Here is a 24,512-nt window from a genome sequence, read left to right as displayed (position 1 = left end):
TTAATGATTTTTTGAAGGAGTGGAGACTGGGTGAGCATCTAACGGAGGAGGGAAGTGAGTTCCACTGGAACGGTGCAGCCCTGGAGAAGACTTAAAAGCGAGCATCAGAGGTGGGAGTACGGACAGAAGTTAGACGTAATGAGAAAATTATGAGGCAGAGGCTCTCCCCTGCCGGCCCATGCATGGCTGGCGCTATTTAAGCACCAGCCCTGCTGCTTGCTTTCACGGACCAGAGGGGAGATCAGTGAGAGAGAACCCTGGGGAGCTCTTTTACCATGGTTACCATGGTAATGCTCCGTTCTTGCGAGAGTGAAGTCTAGTCTGAGCTGTAGGTTAGAGTTCACTCTCACCACTAGAACCACCAGAGATTGGAAGAAAGCAATGTCTCCCCCTCCCTCAGCAAAGGCAAAAAGGGAGGGGAGGGACATTAACTATATTTATTTAGTTAATATTTAATAATTAAAAAAATAAATTATCTTTAATCTGCCCCCCTATCCCTCACACAAATTATAACCGCCTACACACTATACCACACACAAATATACAGCCCTCCCCTTACACACACTGCCCCTCCCTTACACACACTGCCCCCCTTAAACACATAACCCTAATACACACACAGCACCTCTCACACACAAACACACTGCTCCCAATACACACAAACACACTGCTCCCTATATACAAATTGCTACCCCATATATACACTGCACCCCTCCCTTACACACACAGCCCCACCTTTACATTTGGCAAAAAAGTGTTTTCTGCTTTTACAGTCTGGTTGGTGATGACTCTATGTAACCCATAATAAGATCCAACGATCTGAAGGGTCTGATCCTCCATATGCTGCATAGTTTGGAGTGGTACTATAACCACTCCACAACTGTGAGTTAAACATCTATAGAGTGTGTTTATTAAGATTGGTATACAGACTGTATTGCACTAGGTTTCTTTTTTTATGTATTTATAGATACCTGTGACATAGCCATTCAAGGAATTGAAAGTATTTTTTTGTTCTATTGTCACTTTATGTGGTTTGTGAAACACATGTGGTTTTAAAATAATATTGCTATCCCACACTTAATTGTTTGGTTATCTTGAGAAGTAATTATATATTAGCAAATAAATCTTTTAACTGTTTGCGCACCTACACTTTTTTTGGTTTACAATGGTGGGTGATGTAATTACATAAAAGCGAGAGAACAAGTTATACACATAGTAAGTTTATGAAGGTGGGTTTGCGGCACAGGCGCATTTACTATATCGTGATAAAAACACACAAGTAATATTATGGTGCTGAATTATAAAACAGTAATTTGTAATAAGCAGCACTATATACAGTGAAAAAAGCTCAATCGCCTATAACACAATATAAACAAATAAAGTGTGCTGTGCCTTTCAGACCCAAATTTTTGTATAAGTGGGATCAATAAGTGCAATATTACACAAATAAAGTGAGCAAGTGCATCTGTGTAAAACACACTTATAGATGTATATGAATATAAAAATTATGTTGAATAAAAATCTGTGCAAAAAATATTTTTAGTCCAATTGGAAATTCAGTGCAATAAAAAAAAAAACAATACTTAGCTTTCCCACTTTGAAATGTGCCCTTAGGCTTCTGTCATCATTCCAATATATATCTCAAAAAAAGGAGAGGGGGGAAAATGCAATCACAGGATAGTATGTTTAAAATATGAATATATAGAAAACATAAACCAAAACACTCACAAGGGTAGAGCAATCAAGTCTGCTCTAAACTTTGATGGCTTCTCATGCAAATATGCAAGCTGGAAACTGTGGTGAAGATGAAATCCTTTATTGATACTTTCCAATAAAAAAACGCTTTATCTGGCTAGTAAGTCCCTCTTTGCCTTTCTCCTCCTTGTGGTAAGTGCTGTCTTGATTAGTCTCTACCTCGGCGCCGGCTATGAAGTGTTTTGAATCAGGAAGTCTCTCGGTAACACAGCACTCTGCATAGCCAGCGCAGAGGTACTTATTCACTGTCATTTTGGATGTCTATGCAAACTGAATAAGGCAGTTGAGTTATTTGGACGAAAGCGTAATTGGTCAGGGGTCAGATAGTTGGATCGTTGATAATACTCACATAGTTTAAACGCAATTTTCCAAGATTTTTGACAATACTGGGAGCAATGATATTGGTAGGTAGTTACATACCGAAGTATCATCATCACTTTTATGGATAGATACTATTGCAGTCTTCCAAAGTTTGGGTATGTATCTAGGCACCAAGGATTCTTTATTTAAGGTTGCGATTGGTTTGGAAAATCCCATATCCCTCTTTGTGTCCTCCTCTCCAGATTAATTCTTTTTTTTTTTTTTAAATTCTTTATTTTTGGTGCAATAACGTTTACAAACAGGCCTGTGGTGCTACGACAGCAGACACAAGCGGGATAATGTAGACAAAGTCGTGACGATATACATTTGCACATTTTTGTTATAAGACAGGTTATATGCATACATAAATTCGTTGCTAGTAAAGTGATGTCGGCAGTTGTGTAATATATTCATAAAGGATGGCTGGAACAGTGAGTGTAAGCTTTGCCGTTAAACGTGCGGTTCTATGTGAAGGCGTAGGTGTGATGCATGCATGTAAGTTGCGCGTGTAAAGATGGAGAGTTTCACGAGTACCAAGCAGTCGGGCTCAGCCTCTATAAATGATTAAATGACAGGCTACTTGAAAGTATGATTGTTGTGTGCAGTACAGCAAATATACAAGTATAGAAGGCATATTGTGAGAGTGTTAGCGAAATAAGAGTGGTCAAACAGTGAATTTGTAAAATGCTGCGTTGTTAAGGAGTCTCTGTTTAGGGGTCTGCAGTGTGGCATGTCTAACGTCTGTTGTAGAAGAGGCGTTAGGTGTGTACCTCTGTGGTTCCCGTCATGTGAGTCCACTGCTAGCCTATACCCAGCACTGGGAAAGATGTTAGGGGCACGTGAGAGTCCTGCTGGGTAACAGCAAGGTGCAGCGTCGCTGGTTCCAGCGGCTGGCTCGTCCGCCCGTCACAATGGAAGTCTGTTTCGGTGACGCAGGTAAGTGGTGTTTCCCTCTTGTACCCTGGGGTCTTCCATGGTTTTGGGCGGGTTCCGCGCCTTGTGGGAAGCTTGCCAGTTGCTGGTTGTGTCGTGGGTCTTGGTTTCATGCCGGGTCTGTGGGGAACTTGTGAGCTACTTCGGTGCAGTCTCGCTCGTTTATGTGCAGGCAGGAAGGGTCTCCTTCTTCGGCGCCATCTTGTAGGTCTCGTCGGGCGGGGACCCGTGCATTTCTGGCGGGTATGAGCGGGTGCTCTGTTGGGTGAGTGCCCTGGTTCTGCGGCCTGTCGGCCTCTGCTCACCAGTGTCGCCCATAAGGCTTTGAGTAGGGCATCCAGCTCGGTCTGTAGATTTTGCCTTTCTGCGTGGCTGTTGTGGGTGTATGTGGCATCCGCCATTTTGTAGGCTCGTGTAGTGAGGGGCTGCCTGAGAGGTTCCCCTGTCAGCTCATGAAATAGCCCCACTGCCTGGGGGGATTGGACCAGGATCACCCCCACCGGTCCTGAGGGGGGGGGGGGGGGGCGGGTGCCCAGTGGCTTGGTACCTCCGGCGTAGGGGCGAGGAGAGCGGCCGTCTCCCCCCAGCTCCGTCCACCGCAGGCCGCCTTGGCTTCTCGATTACGGGATACACTCGAGTCCAGTATCGGGTGCTTCGCCAGGGCGCCCCCGACATGGGTAGCGTGCCCCAGTATCATTTCAGGCTTGGAAATTGTGAGTTTATCCCAGAAAACAGTTTGTGTGGCGGGAGCTCCTCCACCATGCGTCTGTTCTCCTTGCAGGTCAGGCCCCGCCCCCCCCTCTCCAGATTAATTCCCCCACTTTCGGTACCTCTATCCATATTAAAGGACCACTATAGGCACCCAGACCATTTCAGCTTAATGAAGTGGTCAGGGTGCCAGGTCCAGCTAGGTTTAACCCTTTTTTCTATAAACATAGCAGTTTCAGAGAAACTGCTATGTTTATAATAGGGTTAATCCAGCCTCTAGTGGCTGTCTCATTGACAGCCGCTAGAGGCACTTCTCACTGTGATTTTCAGTGAGAAGACGCCAGCGTCCATAGGAAAGCATTGAGAATGCTTTCCTATGGACTGGCTGAATGCACGCGCGGCTCCTGCCACACATGCGCATTCAGCCGAGGAGAAGAGTCCCCCGCCCGACGCTGGAGAAAGAGGTAAATTTAACCCCTTCTACCACCTAGAGCCCGGCGGGAGAGGGACCCTGAGGGTGGGGGCACCCTCAGGGCACTATAGTGCCAGGAAAACGAGTATGCTTTCCTGGCACTATAGTGGTCCTTTAAGTAACAAACATGCATAATAGAATGAAACGATATTTGTAAACACACCTCTATTATCACAAGGAATGACCAAATAAAATAAAACTTTACTTTTGTGTGTCTATTGGTCAATGTTCCCATTTAAAATCATTGATCATGAATTATCCAAATGAAAGCTTAGTTTAAAACTCAAATGCTGTCCAATAGACAAAAGTTTTTTGCTTTTTTTGTTAACACCTGGGGGATGAACATTCCTTAGATGATTTTTGTTCGATCTGCTCGCTACAAGCAGCAAGTACTAGAATTAATCTGAACCCTTGTGGAAAATAAATATGTATTATGTACATTATTTATGGATAATGTTTTATCAAGAAATAACTACTTCTACTGTAGGAAACATGTTTCAGAAAACCTAGTTTGTGGATCTTTATTTGTGCAAATAAGCATATATTCCCAAATTCAACTCAGAAGGACAATATTTTCAAAATTATTTTTTCCCCCCATGATCAGGTTTATTTCTGAAGAACACATATACAAACACCTTCCCAACAAGTCCAGGGCGATAGCAAGGATGTGCAAATGAACAATAGATGTAAAACATGCTTAGTTCTTTTTGTTTTTGAGTTAAGCACAGAATTATCAAATATTACAAAAGCATCAGTTATCAATTTTAATAATCTTTTACCGATTATGTAAATTTGGGATATGACAGATTCTATGAATGTATGCATTTTTATCCAGTTTCTTAGGAGCTCTGAATTTAAGTGCTGAACATCAATAGTGGTCATTGCTAAACTCTTCTTGAGTGACTGGAGAAAAAAAACAAACATTTTTCTTCCTTCGTGATTTACTCTTCGTGGATATTGAAAAGCTTGGCCACCTCATTGAGGTCAGAATGCTCCTCACCATCCTTAATTATCTGTGAATAGAAAAGACAGACAAAAATAAAAAATAGGTTTTAGAAACAGCAAGGCTTCAAGCAAAGAACAATCCTATTGTAGTTTTGGCAGAATTTGTAGATCTGAAAGGAAGAGTATGAAATGATGATAATGCTTTAAAACAACAGGAAACCCAGTTTAAAAGAAATAGATTACACTAGGTTGTTTGAATGAGGGCTGTTGCACTGCAGGTTTTTGAGTGAATATGGTCTACAGCTCTCAAAGATCTAAAACCCTATGATTGTCTAAATAAATTGTTAAGAAAAAAAAAATCATCTGGAGGAGAAAAAAAGTTTGGGTTTCCTTCTCTAAATACAGACCATGCTACTCCTAGAACATAGTGGACACATGTCTAAATGGAACTTTGTGATATCACTTAATTAGATCATTTTTGACAGTATTTTACTATGTCATTAACTGACATGCTTGACCAAGGTACAAAATATGACATTTTAGATGAGGCTGGGTACAGAGGGCAATTTGTATAGGTGGATACAGAGATTAAGTCTTGGGTTAGTAATACAGGATTAAACGGTAACTGTTCCTTTTAGTGAATTTACACCATTACAATCAAATATTGTAAAAGAAAGCTTAACACAAGTTAAGGGTGATTTTCAAGTTACTTTTCTTTAAAATTTATATTTAAAAAATAAAAATAGAAAATTACACCATAACCCATCTCAAAAGCTAAGCCTGTGCAACATTGATAAATGTCCGCTAATGTTCCCATTTATCCTCTGCCATTTGAAAAGTGTTTTGTTCTAAAATGTGGTGTAAAAATACAGCGTGTAATGACCATGAGAACAAGCAGAACCAGCAGGCACATTCCACTGGTGACTTTGTTTTACACCAGCTGTTTGTGTGTGTGTGTGTGTGTGTGTGTGTGTGTGTTCATACATCCCTGCAGAGAGAGAGAGACACACACACACACACACAGTCGGTCCGGAAAAAGTCCAGCCATTGTTAATAACAAGTATGGTTTGCGCGATAACCTATGTAACCTGGCAGCCAAGGAGAGTGTACTGGAATGCGAATGCATGAACAATGAAGACTTCACTGTACTAGTCAGTGGGGCTCTAGATGCTGTTAAGTGAACATGTGTACTGTGTGGCTGTCGCATCCAAAATGACTGAGTGAAGATAGCAACAAATCTGCATCAGGGAATCTGGGGCTGTTGGGGATCTACTTATACCTTTGTCTTCATTTTGCTGTAAGGAGGAGCTAACTCATTAGTTTAATGCTGCCATGAAAAGAAAATTTTGGTAAAATACATTTTACTCATTTCTTGATTAGTTCTAAATTGTAATACTTGCACTGACAGCATGAAACAGAATTTGAGGCTCTCTGGTACTATTAGTAACAGCATAAAGGAAACCGATATTTCTCTCAACAAAAAGAATAACCCTCTCAGTTTAAAACTTTAACTATACCATTTTAATGTAATTTTGTAATCAATAAAAAGATTACAGTTGAACATCTGTATTCCCAGAGAATCTTGACAAGAGATCCAATGCACAATATAATTATTCCCCCAGAGAATCTTCACGAATGAATTGTAAATAAATGTGCTGAAAAACTCGTCTTATACTCGAGTATATACAGTAGTTAAATATAACCTCAGTTGAACACCACCACATGACATATTAAACCGCGTCATATTTAACAAAAGTAAAACCAAAATGGAAAAAAGTCATGTGTAAAAAAAAAAACTAAGTACACCTTTATGATTCAATAGCTTGTAGAATCACCTTTAGCGAGAATTAACTTGAAGCAATAGTTTTCAGTCTCTAACATCGTTACGGAGGAATTTTGGCCCACTCTTCTTTACAGCTTGTTTGCTGGGATTTGTTTATGCACAGCTCTCTTAATGTCGCACCACTTTATTTCAATTGGTTTGAAGTCTGGACGTTGACTTGGTCATTGCATCACCTTGATTCTTTTATTTTTCAGCCAATCTGTTGTAGATTTGCTGGTGTGCTTGGGATAATTGACCCAATCTTGGCCAAGCATGAGCTGTCGGACAGATGCTCTCACATTTGAATCTAGATTACTTTGGTCTACAGAAGAGTTCATGGTCGAACCAATGACTGCAGGGTTCACAGATCATGTGGCTGCAAAACAAGCCTAAATCATTACCCCTACACAACCATGCTTGACAGTTGGTATGAGGTGTTTTTGCCGATATGCAGTGGTTTTTTTTGGTCTAGTCTGTCCAAAGGACACTGTTCCAAAAGTCTTGTAGTTTGTTCAGATGCAACTATGCAAACCTAAGACGTGCACCCATGTTCTTTTTAGAGAGAGAGGAGAAAAAAAATAAAACAACAACTTTGTCCTGGCAATCCTTCCATACAAACTGTGACAAACTCACTATTTATCCTATTCTCAAGACATTTCCCTCCTAGTTCATGTTATAAGATTCCCCAAATACCAATACATTTCCCCAGCTGCAATCTACCGAACACCGACCACCCCCCTGGTTCATTAAAGGATCACTATAGTGTCAGGAAAACAAAGCGGTTTTCCTGACACTATAGTGCCCTGAGGGTGCCCCAACCCTCAGGGTCTGCCTCCGGTGGCGCTGAAGGGGTTAAAACCCATTCAGCAGCTTACCTTAATACAGCGCCGCCGCCATCAGCGGAGCCGAATGCGCATCAAGTGCCGCGCGTGCATTCAAAGTGTCCATAGGAAAGCATTTCTTTCCTATGGACGCTCTGCGTGATGTTGGCGAAATGTGCCTCCAGCGTCGCAGATGCGCCTCTAGTGGCTGTCTGGATGACAGCCACTAGAGGCTGGATTAACCCCAAATGTAAACATAGCAGTTTCTCTGAAACTGCTATGTTTGCATCTGAAGGGTTAAAACCTGAGGGACCTGGCACCCAGACCACTTCAATGAGCTGAAGTGGTCTGGGTGACTATAGTGTCCCTTTAACTACAAACTAACCACGAACTTAAGTGCTCTCTGTGTGGCTGCCATTCGTATAACCGAACAACACATGCTGTGGAAAACGGCAGCCATGTTGTCTCACAAATGCAGGCAGTGGCACTTGGTCGTCGAGCGTATGGAACTCAAAGTCGGATACATCCACGTGCGAAACTCTCTGATTTTGCATGGACGCCTGCTTCTATCCAGTAGGATTGTACGCACAAACTAGGTGAACAATTGCTACCTATGAGCCAGGGGAACCGTTCTACATTTTATTCGTTTTTGGACTCCTGAAAGTGACCGACCGTTACCACTTTTTTTCTGGAACTAATTTGGGCAGACACCCGTGTGCATTCGGTCAAAACTTTACCCCGGTGGCGATTCGGCTGTGTTTCTGTATAAAATATTTTGTACCTCTAGTGCCTGGGAGATAATTATTTTAAATAAAAGCAGGCTCCCAGACCCAGAGTCGCCCGGCGGGCTTACTGTACAAGTGAATGGAGACCCAAGTCTGTGTATATAAGCTGGCCACTGGGCCATAATAAAACATTTTTGTACCTTTCATCAAGTCTTGGCTGATGTTTGGGTATACCACAGCTTTAATCACTGCTTCACTTTGGGACTTGGGAAAATTACAACGAATATGCTCAGTCGGACTATAGGGGATTCGTTACACAAACCATACTTGTTCAGTGTTTTTCTAATTGTACTTTCATGAACTTTAAAGGGACATTGTAGTCACTCTGACCACTACATCTAATTGAAGTGGTCTGGTTGCAGTTTCCCAATGCATCTCTATGAGGAAAATTCAGCGTCTCCATGCAGAGCGTGGGGACGCTGAAAGGCAGGGCTGCTTACTGTGCAGCCCTGAGCCAGGAAGCCCCTCCATTTGCCATCTAAAGAGTGGAGGTGTCCCTTGGGGCAATGTAAACACTGCATTTTCTCTGAAAACTGTCTGGAAGAGGAGCGCAGTGCGCTTCCCTCCTACTGGTCAGCCTGACATTGTGCCCCCCAGGGTGGGTGCACAGGGCCTGGAAGGGGGAGTGTAATTTTCGGCAGATTATAACCTTTTGTCGGCCGAAATGGGTTAGACCAGGGGTAGGCAACCTTTTAGCAGCACTGTGCCGATATAGGATTGTGATGTCCCGTAGGGTGCCGATCCTCAGGCCCGTTGCTACCAGGCAAGCTAACCAAGCAATTGCTTGGGGCCCCGAGCTGGCCTGGGCCCCCAAGCAGGGTCGGCCATTTCTATAAGGCTGCAGCCGCCTGAGCGCTCTATAGAGAGCCTCAGGCGGCTGCAGCACTGCCTCTCTCGTCATCTCCCCTTCCCTGTAGCGTGGCCGAGCTCCTCTTCCTCCTGTCAGTCCGGCTGGGTACCACGCAGTACAGGAGATTTAGTTTCCTGTTCCCGGCCAGACCGACAGGAAGTGCACCCTGAGCTCGGCCACGCTACAGGGAAGGGGAGGTGAGAAGAACATAGGGAGGGAGGGAGGGGGGGAGTAAAAAGAACATAGGCGGGGGAGTAAGAAGGACACCTGGGAGGGGAGTAAGAAGAACATGGGTAGGGGGGAGAGTAGTAAGAAGAACATATGGAGGGGGGAGGAGTAAGAAGAACACGGAGGGGGGAAGAGTAAGAAGAACACGGGGGGTGAGGAGATGAGGAGAACACAGGGAGGGGGGAGGTGAGAAGAAGGGGAGATTAGGAGAACACAGGGAGGGGGAGGTGAGGAGAAGGGGAGATTAGGAGAACACAGGGAGGGGGAGGTGAGGAGAAGGGGAGATTAGGAGAACACAGGGAGGGGGATGGTGAGGAGAAGGGGTGATGAGGAGAACACAGGGAGGAGGTGAGGAGAAGGGGAGATGAGGAGAATACAGGGAGGGGGTGAGGAGAAGGGGAGATGAGGAGAACACAAGGAGGGGGGTGAGGAGAAGGGGAGATGAGTTGAATACAGGGAGGGGGGTGAGGAGAAGGGGAGATGAGGAGATGAGGAGAACACAGGGAGGGAGGTGAGGAGAAGGGGAAATGAGGAGAACACAGAGAGGGGGTGGAGAAGGGGAGATGAGGAGAACACAGAGAGAGGGGGGTGAGGAGAAGGGGAGATGAGAACACAGGGAGGGGGTGAGGAGAAGGGGAGATGAGGAGAACACAGGGAGGGGGGGTGAGGAGAAGGGGAGATGAAGAGAACACAGGGAGGGGGGTGAGGAGAAGGGGAGATGAGGAGAACACAGGGAGGGGGTGAGGAGAAGGGGAGATGAGGAGAACACAGGGAGGGGGGTGAGGAGAAGGGGAGATGAGGAGAACACAGGGAGGGGGTGAGGAGAAGGGGAGATGAGGAGAACACAGGGAGGGGGTGAGGAGAAGGGGAGATGAGGAGAACACAGGGAGGGGGTGAGGAGAACACAGGGAGGGGGTGAGGAGAACACAGGGAGGGGGGTGAGAAGAAGGGAAGAGGAGGAGAACACAGGGAATTTTCAATTGTTGAAAATGTTCAAGTTTTATGCACATTATATGCAACAGCAGTATTTGCACTGTAAACCTTTTTTATTTATATAAAGTGTGGGTGAACTTAAACTGTATGGCTATGCTGTGGTTCTTGTAGGCTTTGCGTGCGGGGGGGGGGGGCACCATGTCCATTTTGCTTGGGGCCCCCAAATTCCTTCAAACGGCCCTGCCGATCCTATTTTTTTAAATTGAGGTGTGTGTGCTGACGTATTCTGCTTGAGTTATTTATACTGTAATTGCTTTGTATCATTGTATTTGTGCGTATATGAGCTATTATATTGTATATGTTCATTAGTAGTTTATGGTATTGTGTATGAGGGCTGCTTGTGGAATTGTGTGTAGATGGATATGTCACATTGTGTGTTAGGTAGTGTATGGGGGCTGTTTGGGGTTTTGCACGTGAGAGGCTGCATGTGGGATTGTGTGCATGTATGTAGATTGTTAGTGGTGTTGCGTTTGTGGGGATTGTGTGTATGTTTGTGTGTGGGCTGTTCGTATTATTTGTATGAGGGGAGGCTTATTCTGCAGGTCTGTGTATATCTAGCAGTGTGGGTGGCTTCCCTGGGTTCCAGTGGGGACCAGCCTGGGCAGGTACAGGTCAAGGACAGGAGCTGCAACATCAGCTGTGGGCTGCTCTACTACAGTGTGGATTCCCATTCACAAGTGCTGGGAGGAAGTGATCTGAGATCACTTCCTCTAAGTGCTGCAATGCATAAATTGAGGATTGTCCTTCACTACCTCTTTGTATTAGCAGATATCTGAAGTTTCACTGAGACTCCTGATAGGCCAGACCCTGTTTGGCTCTAGCAGCCTTGAGTGCCGTGGAAAGACACCTCGAGTGCCGTGCATGGCACTAGTGCCGTAGGTTGCCTACCCCTGGGTTAGACAATCACAATCAGCTCAGCAGCCTCCAAACACATGTACAATACGCTTTCCTGGCCTTTTGTCCTCTGGTATCCCACTTACTGAGAAACTGGAGACAAGTCACAAGCTAATACAGCGTAAGTGTGTCATTAAACTTGCTTGTGATGCGCAGGATATGCAAGAGCATCGAACCAACATGCTTACTTTGAGAGGGGGCATGCTTGCCAACCGGTTATGACAAAACCCCACCATCTCTAGCCTTGCTTTTTCTCACTTCGATTAAAGAATGCACGGGCCAAAAATTACACTAGAGGGGACGGGGCCTGGCATCCAAGATGGCCAGATGTGTTTTCAGTAGCTCTCCTCTGCTTGCATTAAATCTCCTACAGTTTTGCGGTTAATGCCACACACAGAAGAAATGTGCTACAGGCAGACTACCTATATACTCATTGCATCTTACCGCACCAGATTAGAGGTGTCCTGCTGGATCTTACACAAGTTACTAGACACTAGAGGTCAATTGCGGGCAGCATATTTCTGTGTTTATATAAAGTCGATTTTATTTTTATATTCATTTGGTGTGCACATACTTTGTTGTTTTCTGATCTTGCAGGTACATTTATAAAAAGAAAATAAATTGTAATTACACTTACCGTTAATTCCTTTTTTCTTAGTATAGTGGCAGTACTGAACAAGTTGGATGTAACTTCTGCTATGGACAAGAAGCTACCCTTCAAATTTGAATATATAGGATAGGTGCCACCTGCTGCCCATGTAAACCCTGAACCTCAAAGGAAACACCAGTTATAAAAGTAACCAAATGGAGACCGTATACTGCAAAGTTAATTTGATCCATACAAAAAGAGGAGGGAACGGCAGTACTGCCACTATAAGAAAAAAGTAATTTACGGTAAGTAAAATTACGGTTTTTCCTCTCGTATAGTGGCAGTACTGAACAAGTGGGCTATAGCAAGATCCCTGTAACAAACAAAGGGTGGGAAATTAGAAGGCCACTGCCTGGAGCACAGTCTGCCCAAAAGCCGCTTCAGAGGATGAGAATATGTCCATCCTAAAATGCTTAATAAAGGTGTGGAATGAAGACCAAGTAGCCGCCTTACAGATGTCTTCTGGCGAAGCTGAAGATCTTTCAGCCCAGGAAGTTTCCATTACTCTCGTGGAGTGGACCTTCGCTGGAAATCTGTTGGGAACACCTCGGGTTTCATAAGCCAGTTTTATGGCTTCCGTTAGCCACCTAGCAATAGGAGGTCTGGAGGCTTTTTCTACCTTTACCAAAGCCTTGAAAAATGACAAAGACATGATCAGAGTTCCTAAAGCCTTGTGATCTATGAAGATAGATTTCCAACATTCTTCTAACATCTAGGAGATGCCACTTTCTTTCAAGCTCCGAAGATTGAGATTGACAGAAGGAAAGCAGAATAATAGGTTGGCTCACAGATTTCTTTGAAATAACCTTAGGTAAAAAAAGGAAGGTCTGGGATGCAAGACGACTGTCTTGATGGAAGATGGTAAACTCAGAAGCTGCAGAGAGAGCCTGTCTTGATTGTAAGCAGCTTTAGGGAAACATCCTGCAAAGGTTCAAAATGAGGTTCACAAAGAGCCTGAAGGACTAAAGGCAAATCCCAGGTAGGAAAAGGCGAAAGCTTAGGAGGACGTTTCAGTAGGATTGATTTAAAATATCTGCGGATAAGAATGATAGAGGCTATATCACACACAAGGAAGTGACTCAATGCTGAAATTTGGATCTTGAGTGTTGAAACACCTAGACTAACTAAAAAAAAACATCCTGCAAAAAAGAAAATATCAGGGATAGACAAATTGTCAGGATTGAAACCTTTCTGAGCACACCAGTTCTTGAACTTCATCCAAATCCTGAGATATATCTTAGAAGTAGATAAACGGACTGATGCCAGAAGAATGTCTCTAATGAAAGATTCACATGTTCTATGAAGTGGTCTGAAATTGGGAGAGCCCAGCGTGAAATCATCATATGTTCTATTTCGGAGAACCAGCTTCTATTTGGCCAGAAGGGCAAAATGGTTAGAACCCTTGTTTCCCCCCCCCCCCCCCCCCATATCAGATTTTTGGAATAATCCTTGGAATCAAGGCTATTGGATAGAAAATGTATCCCATGTTGAAGTTAAAGGTGAGAGATAGGCCATCTGGGAAGTCTGGGAAATCCTGTGCCTGGATAGAAGCGAAGGTGGGGACTTTCCTGTTTTTCCTTGTGGCCATAAGGTCAATTTCTTGTAAGCCGAATCGGATTACCAATTCTGAGAACATCTGGGGTTTTAGGGTCCAGTCCGCTTGAGACCAATGTTGTCTGCTGAGGTCGCCTGTGATGGTGTTCAGAGACCCTCTGATATGAGTTGCTAAGAGTGAGTATATCATAGACTTGGCCCAAGACATGATAAGGCAACACAGATCCTGAAGGGATTTTACTTTTGTGCCCCCTTGTGGGTTTAAGTAAGCCACTGTGATGCCGTTGTCTGACTGAATCCTTATGGCCTGATTGGCGATAACTGGACTGAAAGATTTCAGAGCATTCGTTACTGCCTTCATCTCTCTGAAGTTGTAAGATGCTTTTGCTTCTTTCAAAGTCCATTCCCCTTGAATGAACCATGAACCCAGATGGGCGCCCCAACCAGTTTGGGAGGCATCTGTTGTGATGGTAATTCATCTTTTCTGTTCGAATGAAAGGCCTCTGGAAAGGGTGTTTTTGTCTTTCCACCAATTTAGTTTTCTTACTTTTTTTGATAGGCGAGAAACGGAATCCAAATCTTCCTTTAGTCTTGACCATTGTGCAAGAATGTTCCATTGTAAAGGTCTTATTTCCTTTTGCCCAACCAACTGCTGGGATTGTGGAGGTGAGAAGCCCCAGGACACTCATGACCTGTCTGATGGAGCATTCATTCTTTTGTAGTTTTGAAACGGCCCTGCAAATTCTCTTTTGTTTTGACATGGGAAGAAACAGGGAGAGAGACCCTGAATCCACCAGAAGCACCAAGAATTCCAGTCTTGTTGAAGGAATAATCTGAGATTTTTGTAAATTTAAAAGCCAACCGTGATCTTCCAAAATCTTTCTGGTGATCTTGAGGTGTAACCTGAGGAGATGTTCTGATTCTGCTTTTAGGAACCAATCGTCCAGGTAAGGAACTATTGTCACACCTCTTAAGCGTAAGGTTGCCGCTATAGGAGCCAGGACCTTTGTAAAGATGCGAGGGGTTGATGAAAGGCCGAACGGAAGGGCTTTGAACTGAAAATGAAGAATCTTTTTTTTTCCTGTTAGTACTGCAAACCTTGGAAACTTCCGAGGAAATACTGACACTGGAACATGGAGGTAGGCATCCTTTAAATCCAACTTTGCCATGAATTCTCCCTTCTGTAAGATGTGAGTCACTGATAAAATATTTTCCATACGGAACCTTTGATAAGAGATACATGCGTTGACATCCTTGAGGTCTAGGATAGGACGGAAGGATTTGTCTGCTTTCTGAACTAAAAAAAACTGGCGAGAGTAAACCCCCTGAAATTCCTGGTATCTGGGTACTTTTTCTATAACGTCCTTGTGTAAAAGTAGTAGGGTTTCTGATAGGAGTGCCTCTTATTTCTTTCATGACGGGTACTTTGAAAGCAGAAAAGATGGTTTTGGTACTGTAGAAAAGCGGATTCTGTATCCTTCTGAACTAATCTTCAGAATCCAATGATTTGAAGTTGAATCTTTCCACATTTGAGAAAAGAACTGAAGACTACCTCCCACTCTTTTGGCGTCAATACTTTTCCTTTTTGTCCTGTTTATTGAGATCTCTGAATCTGGAGTCACTGTTCGGTTTGTGAAATTTCCAAAGTCTCCCGTGGTAGCGAAATGTTGTCCCCTGAACGGATATTTTTTTATAGTTCTGAGGTCCTGAATATCTAGAATCTTGAGGCAATGCTTTCTTGGTTTCAGACATCTGTTTTATTATATATTCCAGAGGGGTGCCAAATAACTTGTTCCTCTTGAAAGGTAGCTCACATAAAGCAGATTTAGAAGCTGAATACGCTGTCCAAGTTCTGAGCCATAAGGCTTTTCTGGCCACTGAGGACTAACCCATTATACTGGCAGATAATTGTAGCATCTCATCAGAGGCATCTGAAAGAAACTCATTAGAAAATTTCATAAGAAACAACAGCTGAGCCGGGTCTTTATATCGGATTTCCCCATAAGAGAATCTTCTAGGGCTTGAAGCCGCATACTCTGGGCTTTAAGCACTGCTGAACCAGAAATACCAGCTCTGAATTGGTAACTAGCAGCCTGAAATATTCTTCTGCTAGACGTTGAGGCCCGCTTGTCCATGGGATCTTTTAACCCAGAAACCTCACCAAGATCGTGGTTTTCTTTGATAATTGTGCTACTTGAATATCGACTTTTGGAAGGTCTTCCCATTTTTCTTCAGTCTGTAGCTTAAAAAGCAGTTTGAAGTGCTTAGAAATAAAAGCACGTCTTTCCTAAATTTACCACTCTCATTGTAAGAGTTCCATAACCCTAGGGTGCATAGGGAAGCCTTTTATCTTACCCTTGGTAGGTTCAGTTTCCTGACCTGTCGATACTTCCTTGATAAACTTTTTCAATTCTTCTGGAGGGAATCCTATCCTCCACACTTGAAGCCAGGCTGGAAATCTCCAAAAGGGAAGAAGATGAACATTCTGAGGTACAGGGTTTATATGGGCAGCAGGCGGAGCCTATCCTATATATTCAAATTTGAGTGGGAGCTTCTTGTCCATAGCAGAAGTTACATCCCACTTGTTCAGTACGGCCACTATACGAGAGGAAAAAATATATGTGGTTTCAATTTTGGCACCAAAATGTGATCTTGCCGGAGTACAGGAAGTATGTTGTGCTATTGGGAGTGCAACATGCTGTGCTTATTTAGCCATTACCTGGACTGAAAAGTCCAGAATAGCATAAGTGGAATGCACTCCTTGTATGTATTTAACCACAGGAACTAATCTAAGAAAACCACCTGGTGTTAACCACAGAAAATATTTGAGATGTACAACTAGCAAGGATTAAACAAAAAACAAACAAGTCAGTCAGTCACTTGTACATGACATGATTTAATAGAAGGCCCACCCAGATGGCCATCTGCCCTACCCCACTCTCTGCCATCTCCTATAACAAGATATGGATGCCTGGAGGAAAAGTATTAAGGAAGGTATTTAACCTTTAAAGTTTGGTTCAGCAAGTGGATACTTATCCACAAGGCTCAACACCTATATGTCAGTTGTCTATTTTCAAATTACTGTCAGCAATCACTCCACTCAAAACATTTAATATCACAGATTTGTCTGTTACATTGCACTAACCCACCCTCACGTGTACCCTTGCTATCCACACCGATGGGAGTATGAATTAAGCAATGTGATCAGATGTTCCCCAAAAGTACCATTTGGAATAGATCTCAAGAGTTACAGTGGTGTCTCTGCAACCATGTTACCGGTCAGGTGGCATTATGACATAATCCAGTTGTAACCAGGTTTTAACTCATAAGAAATATCAGTGGTCTTGATGCTGTCCTACTTAATCTTATTTACAATTGCGTACACAGGTAGAAGCAGTCTACACTAGCCCACCTATTGTGTACAGTAAAACGTCACAGCAATTTATTGTAATGGGTAGAGTTCCCTCTCCATTAGAGGATTGACATGGTCAGGTAGAGGAAATACACTAAATTGAAGTGTTAAGCTTACTTTAACATCTGCCATGTTTACTCAAATTATTTTCTTCAATTTTAGGGACTATTCAATCTAGGATTTTCAAATTCATCAATTCCATGTGTGGAATTGTCCTTTGCTTTTATTAGACTGCATATTTAAACTGTGGACTGGAGTGTATGGAATATTTGCTATGTTTGGGACCAGTTCAGCACCGAGGCAGGTGTTGCAGGAAACAAGTTTGACAAGCAAATGGGATAAAGTTAAGTAAGCTATTTTTTTCTTTTGTTTACCCTTTTTTGGAGTTGTGGTATTTTTTTGTAAATAAAGAATTTTCCCCTTTTATCTTTTACATTATATTGACTATGCTGTCTGCATAGTATTCCCGTTGTTGGCCAGCCTGCATGATTGGCAGGCAGCCTGACATACATTCATGTCAGGCTGACTTTCTAGTTCTCCGCGCAGAAACGCCCCCTTTTTGGGCATGTTCGCCCCTTTGGGCGGTTCTGATTACATGACTTGAGTCATTGGCCCACCGACATTCTGCTTCACCGGACACTGCTGTTATGGGGTATGGATTTACTTGAAAGATGAAAGCGAGAGATTAGCACCCACTGCAGTGGACTCAGGCTATCAATACTTACTTTGCGTGCAATAGGCATTCGATTAAAGATATTCCACAGCAAAATCCCCACTACTATGTTGTCACGCAGGTAAAACACCACTCCTTTTCCATAGGTTTCCTTCTGCTGTGTGGAAGGAGGAGATGATTGAGGTAAGACAGGAGAGGGAGTATTTTCTGTCTGAATTATTTCCCCGGTATCACTCTCAGAACGGATGCCTGTGCCTAGATGAAATTGAAAGAATAGCAAACATAGGTAAATGCACCCATATATTTATAGATAGACAGATGGACAAACAATGCATTGTAAGAGAATATTAGACTTGTGCAAAAATTTTATTTGAACAGTTGATCCAAATCAAATTTATTTTAAATTCACACCGCAATGAATTCTCTTCATTTGGGATTTACCTTTGGAGTCTCATTCATTGAATATGACTTCACAGGTAAATTCCGAAAGTATTGATTAGTTCAGGTGTGAATTATTTATTACCTTTATTGTTAAAATAAAGGAATTTAAAAAAAGTTCTAACAATAAAATAATCAATTTCTAGAATGCTTATGTAATACTAACAGTAAAATGTGGTGCTCATTCACTCCTCTTCCCCGACTGTAGGTATGATAAGATCAATTGGAGTACAACAAATGAAGGAGATGCAAGCTTTATGGACTAAATTTTGTTTTACACAGTAAATGAAAGTACAAATGTGCATAGGTGATTTGGGGAGTGAAATGTTTAATATTGATTAAACAAAGAATATCTTGGCTGATCCAAGATTATGAATATTTTATGTCTCAATTAGCAGAAACATTAAATAGAATAGATACTTGTCTTGCAAGAACTGATAACTAATAACATTAACACTTGTGAAATGGTGACCATAATATGGAATCATTTGAGATAAATTCAAGAAAATAACTATATATTTTACAAAAACTTATTTTTAAAATGCCAATTTCTATAGGATATGGTCTTTAAACAAATGCTACATTTCTTGATACATAAAAAAGGCAGGTGTAGGTGCTCGCTATAATGTGAAAAGGCAGCAGTAAATCTACAAGGATTCCCAAACCTTGCGTAAGATACAGAAATGTGACAAAACAACAGGTGATAAACCGCTCCAAAATTTGACACGGTTTATCACATTTCTTGATACATACCATTGGGAAACAAACAAACTAAAACCAATGTAGCCTAGTAAAAAAAGTCAGTTAAGTAAAACAACAAAAATAATTCAAAACATTTAAATCAGATGGGTCAATAGCATTCTGTAATATAAGCCAACAGGGCTTGCAAAAGGGCGGCTCGATGGGCTAAACTTGAAAATGAAAAGCTCACAGCTAGAGAGAGCAAGACCAACACCAAAAGGATTTTTTTTTTTTTTTTTTTTTTTTTTAAGTACATTAATTCCAAAGAGGTTAAGAGTGAAAATGTTGGTCCATTGGAATCTGAGATGGGTGTGTTAATCAAGAAAAAGGGACAGGGCAGGGCAGAAATTCTAAATATTTCTTTTTTAGTTTATCTATTGCCTGGATTTGCAAATCCCTGTTACAAAAGTGAGCGTGGGAAGAAGCAATTAACATGGGGACTTAAATCCCTATAGACCACAATGGAGTGCAGTTATTCCCTGCTCACACTAGGGAGACCCAGTTATCAATCCATAACTGGGGCTTTCCTCTGTGACCTGGGACTGACAGATGAGCTGTATGCAGTGCTCAAAGCTACACTGTAGGTATATTAAAACTATAGAACTAGGAACACGTTTGCTCACATGCGTACACAAATAAGCGCGAGAATGTGCACAATTGACTTGTTTCAGTGCACCAAACAGTGTGCAGATGATGGGCTAATTTGTCTGTGCCTAGCTATGCAAGATCCTAAAATCACTAGTACCAATATTTTTTTCAGTCTAGCAATATGTTGTAGCATCCTATTTCTACACTTACAGCAATGCTATTTAGTTTTGTATCTGAAGGAGTACAAGTCAAATGGAGTTTGTTACTTACCACTTAACTCAGCGGCACTTTTTGGTGTATCCTTCTCTGTGGCCCGGGTAAACACACCAACAGTTGGCAGTGAACTGTCAACAATACCAATGGCTTCATAGCCAACATCAGGACCAAGATCACTCCTGGAGTAAGGGGGGGCGGGAAAGGCAGGGGCAAATGAAAAAAAATTAAATACAAAAATATATAGGTAACAAGTTTAAAACAAAGTGCTTTAAAGCCAACTAAAACCAACAAGAAAGTTTGTGGACTCCTCAGCCTGCCTCCTTAAAATGGTAAAATATATTCATGGAACAAAAAATATGCTCACCAATTAATTTTTCAAGATCACTTTAAATAACAGTTCAGGTGTATTATTACGGTCACTGACTTTCACAGCAACCACTCACTTTAAAGTCCTTGTCACAAATTAGGATTCTAGAATAAGTCTGAATATTAGGGTTAGAAACATTGTACATGTTAGAATTGATGTTAGCAGTAGATTAAGATTTTAATTTCTTGGTGCACTTCATTAGGTAAAATTGGCAAGTACATTTTTTGTGGTGATTTTTTTTTTTTTTTTAAATACAAAAGTTAAACGTATAAGAAGCTAGTTTATGCGAGAACAGATGTGTCACTGGCAAGAAAACCAGAGACATGCCAACATTAGGGCATATCTCTAATTTGATACTAGAACTTTAAAAAAAAAAAAAAAAAATCCGGATTCAGTATATATTGGGGTATTTATTATGTACTTGTGTCAAGAGGTTTAACACAATTTTTGGAGGGGGGCTTAGAATAGTTAACCTCTTTAGAATGGCCTCTTTTACCCTCTACGGATGTAAACTGGTTCTTCTGCAATCCACTTTATTCAATTTTTTTCCTTTTTGGTATACATTTTTCCAGTGGTTTCTATAAGATTACAAATAGAAGGAACGGAAAACCAATCTGCCAGATTAGTTTGTGGACACATTGTAAATTATTAATTGGAGGAACACACACAGATAAAGGATTGCATTGCTTTGAATAACTTTTTTGTTATACTGTATTTTCTTATAAATTTTGGTTAGGATATGTAATTTATGGTGTATGTATATTGGAATTGTAATATTAAATTAAATAGAAAAAGTGTTTATTAAGGGACACTACAGTCACCAGAATAACTGCAGGCTTTTTAATGCAAACACTGCCTTTTCTCATTACTGTCTAGGAACACCTCTAGTAGGAACACTAGAGGTGGTTCCTGGGTCAGTGCACCACTGACGTTCAGCGTCTCCACATTCTGCATTGAGGCACTGAACGTTCCTCATAGAGATGCATTGATACGCAATAGCATCCCAATGCTTTCCTACAGGAAAGAATCAGATTGTCTTGGGCCACACATCAAATATATCATATAGTTAAAGTATATAATTAATACAACTTTAAAAGCTGTTTTCTTAATTTTGATATTTCAATTTAGTAGATAACTCCCTTATTTGTTTTCCTTATGTGGGATTGCCATATTTAAAGGATACCAAATTAGGTAACCATCTACTAAACACATAAACATGTATATACATATGCACACATAACCACAGACCTACACGCACACAATATTACAGACTTTAGAGGTCCACCCAGCCTTCCTCTTGGAGGGCTAAAGTGGATCCTCTGTCCCTGGTGGCTAGCAGTTGCTGCTGGGCTGGGATCTCTGTGCTCTTCCTGCACAGCTACCTCATGCGCCCAATAGTGATGCCGACATATCCCGGCTTCTGGCTCATGACACGGACAGTAACCAGCCACATTGCCAACGGTTCAGTGCCACATGCTGGCCATGAGTTGGACACCCCTGCACTAAAGGTACGGATGAGTTTTTCCCTGTTATTATTTTTTAATATATTTAATTTAACATAGAATATATTTCCTTTCAAAACTTGATGAAAGGATCATTGTATTAAAAAAAACAGTGAAGTGACAGTAGCCCTTTAATCTGTAGTGACACTACTAAATATTTTTACATGTGCATAGAAACAGTGTATAAGAATTTTCTTATCACAAATCACTCCACGGATTAAAGAGGATTTCCAAAATAGTGTCCAGAGTGGCATTATTGCATTAAGTCTTCTTTTGTGGCCTTCCTATCACCTGTTTAACACACCACAAAGCACCATAACTACTACAGTCAATTGGCACGAGGAGTCTTTAGGTGAAAGCCTCCCCTCTGTTTTTAAATCACAGTTTTATCCAATTTTAGATGGCAATTGCAGTTGGAAAATCTAGCTGTTTTATGTATTTTCGTACACTGATCTAAAAAAAATTTCTATTGAAAGGCATTTTAATTTCATAATTAGAAACTTGGCTGCCAGTCAGACAAAAAAAAATATATTTTAAGTGTGATCACTGCACCAATGCCAGAAACACAAAATATATCCTGCTCCCTTACATGGACACGGAGATACATCTTTATTACTAATATAATTTAGTTTAAATTTTTCACGCATATCCCATTTTTATGCTCTTCTACTAGTTATGTAAATCATTCTCTAGGATTATGTCCTGTTTACCAAATATAATATCCTCTTGTGGTGTACTATAGACAAAATATGTATTGCACAACAATAGATTGAATTGAATATAGTGCTTTGAGTCCCCTGGCACAGTCTCTGCTTTCAGTGTTAAACCATTTTTGAGCAGTTTAATGAAGGTCCCTGGCCACCCACAGCCCAGTCCCAACTGGTGGCATGGAAAAGATTGTACACTTCTTTCTAGCTAACAATAGCTGTGGTGAGCTAAATAGGTCAGCAGACACACTTAGCCAATCATCGCCACCAATTCCTGCTCACGCCAATGTTTGTTCAGTAGCCCAGGCAGCACAGAGAAAATTGAGCATTAAAACGTTAAACCGTTTACTAATGAGTGGACAGACCTTGCCAGGGGACACAAGACACCGTAATCACTTAAATGAGATAACAAGTTATAGTGCCTACTAACAGTTCTCAGTCAAACATTAAAAAGCAAGGAAATTCTGAACTTCAACCCAAATCCCACTCTAGATTTGTTTCATGACAGTCATTTCCTTCCCGATTACATACACACACATGTGATTGGAAAACACAATAAACATAGAACAAATTAATGTGAAATATGTTTTTTTAAAATACTGTTCAATAAAATCAGTTCGAAAAGAACACTATGTATGAAGTTACCAGAACATAGATTGATGCCAATAAGGTTTAGCAGCTCCGGTCATATTCTCCCCAGCAAGTCTTCCACTTACAACCGCATGATCATGGTGCTCAACTCGCCTGCGGCCAAGTTTAATATCATAGAAACAAGCTGCATCTCCTGCCTGTCAAAAATGCAGAATCCCATCACACCTTTTATTTGGAACAAGACAATAATTGAAATGCACAAAAAAGGAGACTCACCACCCACACATTGTTGCGAGCCTGGAGTTCCGCATTAACCCTGTATCCCCCGAAGTCACCATCGAGTTCTAAGCCGGCAGATTTTGCCAGTTCCGTGTTGGGTTCTAAACCAACTGCAGCTACTATGTGATCTGTCTGCACCTAGTTCAATCACAGATAAGGCTTAATTCACAATATGTTGTAGGAAGTTGTAATTCAGATTCATCTAAATCAACAAATTAAGGAAAGGTACAAGACAAGAGAGTGTAATATAAACTTTAATTGTAGTTATATTTAAATAAGAGGATATCCAAAAATCCAGTCCTAAATTACCTGTCTTCCATCCTTTAGAGAAATGTTAAGTTTTCCATTCTGATAACTGACAGATTTAACAACAGCATCGGACATGACATTTACACCCTCTGTAAGAGAAAAAGAGAGAAAAAATACAAAATGCAAGTTAAAGGAGAAACACCAAACCGTGTATAAAAAAATAAAAATAAAATGAAGGGGGCGGAGCATAAACCTCGAACTGAACGAACGCTCCTCTCCTGAGCACCTGACAATTTATAATAAATCTGACGTAATCGCTGCAAGCAGAGTCCTGCATTTAGTCCAGATTACTCACCTCACCAGCCCAGCAGTACAGGCGGTGTCCAGATGCTCTTCTTGTTCCCGCAAACAGACAGGAAAGTACGCTGCAGAGTTGGGGCCTACCGCACTCAATCGGCTCCACAAGCCGCATCGTACCTCTCGCGCTCACACCGGAGGACACAGGCTTGAGCCCTCACAATGCCAGAGAGAACAGGCTCTGCGATGATACAATGGGCCGAATATCCCAGAAAGCCCAAGCCAGCACGTCCAAAGACTCCCAAGATATAGGAGTTCTGCTACAGCACCCCGCCAGAGCACGATGCTAGCTCCTGCAGCTCGAACTCTGCCTCCAGAGATCGAGGGGAACCTGCAAACCACAAGAGAGCCACCACGGTTCCTGCTGATCCAGACGCTCTGACCCCAGCCACTTAGCTGGACATGAAAAACCTGCTGCTGGAATTAAAGCAAAAGTCAGCAGCTGATATGGACTTAATGTGAACTGAATTCCAATCGGTGAGCGCTCGAGTCCAGGCCTCAATGGAGGACATCTCAGATGTACAGCAGGAGGTACAAGGATTAAGGGACACTGTATTGCAGCTACAGGTCTCAGAGAACTGGTGACCCGGCTAGACCTAGCAGATGACCAAAACCGCCGCACA

The 24,512-nt window shown here is 42.0% G+C and overlaps 1 protein-coding gene across 1 annotated transcript in view; it reads right to left on the bottom strand.

The window, feature by feature from the left end:
• Positions 1-4,733: 4,733 nt before the first annotated feature.
• Positions 4,734-24,512, bottom strand: part of LOC134573028 (apoptosis-inducing factor 1, mitochondrial-like) — a 38,732-nt gene continuing 18,953 nt past the window's right edge. Inside the window, exons 13-18 of the mRNA XM_063432390.1 lie at positions 23,593-23,681; positions 23,281-23,421; positions 23,059-23,201; positions 19,892-20,016; positions 17,907-18,109; positions 4,734-5,241 (exon numbers count right to left, since the gene is read on the bottom strand). Coding sequence (XP_063288460.1) covers positions 5,170-5,241; positions 17,907-18,109; positions 19,892-20,016; positions 23,059-23,201; positions 23,281-23,421; positions 23,593-23,681 — 773 coding nt within the window. The 3' untranslated portion in view covers positions 4,734-5,169. The remainder of the gene's footprint in view (positions 5,242-17,906; positions 18,110-19,891; positions 20,017-23,058; positions 23,202-23,280; positions 23,422-23,592; positions 23,682-24,512) is intronic.

The sequence above is a fragment of the Pelobates fuscus genome, chromosome 9, assembly GCF_036172605.1.
Source record: "Pelobates fuscus isolate aPelFus1 chromosome 9, aPelFus1.pri, whole genome shotgun sequence".
Classification (NCBI taxonomy): Eukaryota; Metazoa; Chordata; class Amphibia; order Anura; family Pelobatidae; genus Pelobates; species Pelobates fuscus.
The sequence above is the reverse complement of the archived record's forward strand: the minus strand, read 5'-3'. Positions and strand labels throughout refer to the sequence as shown.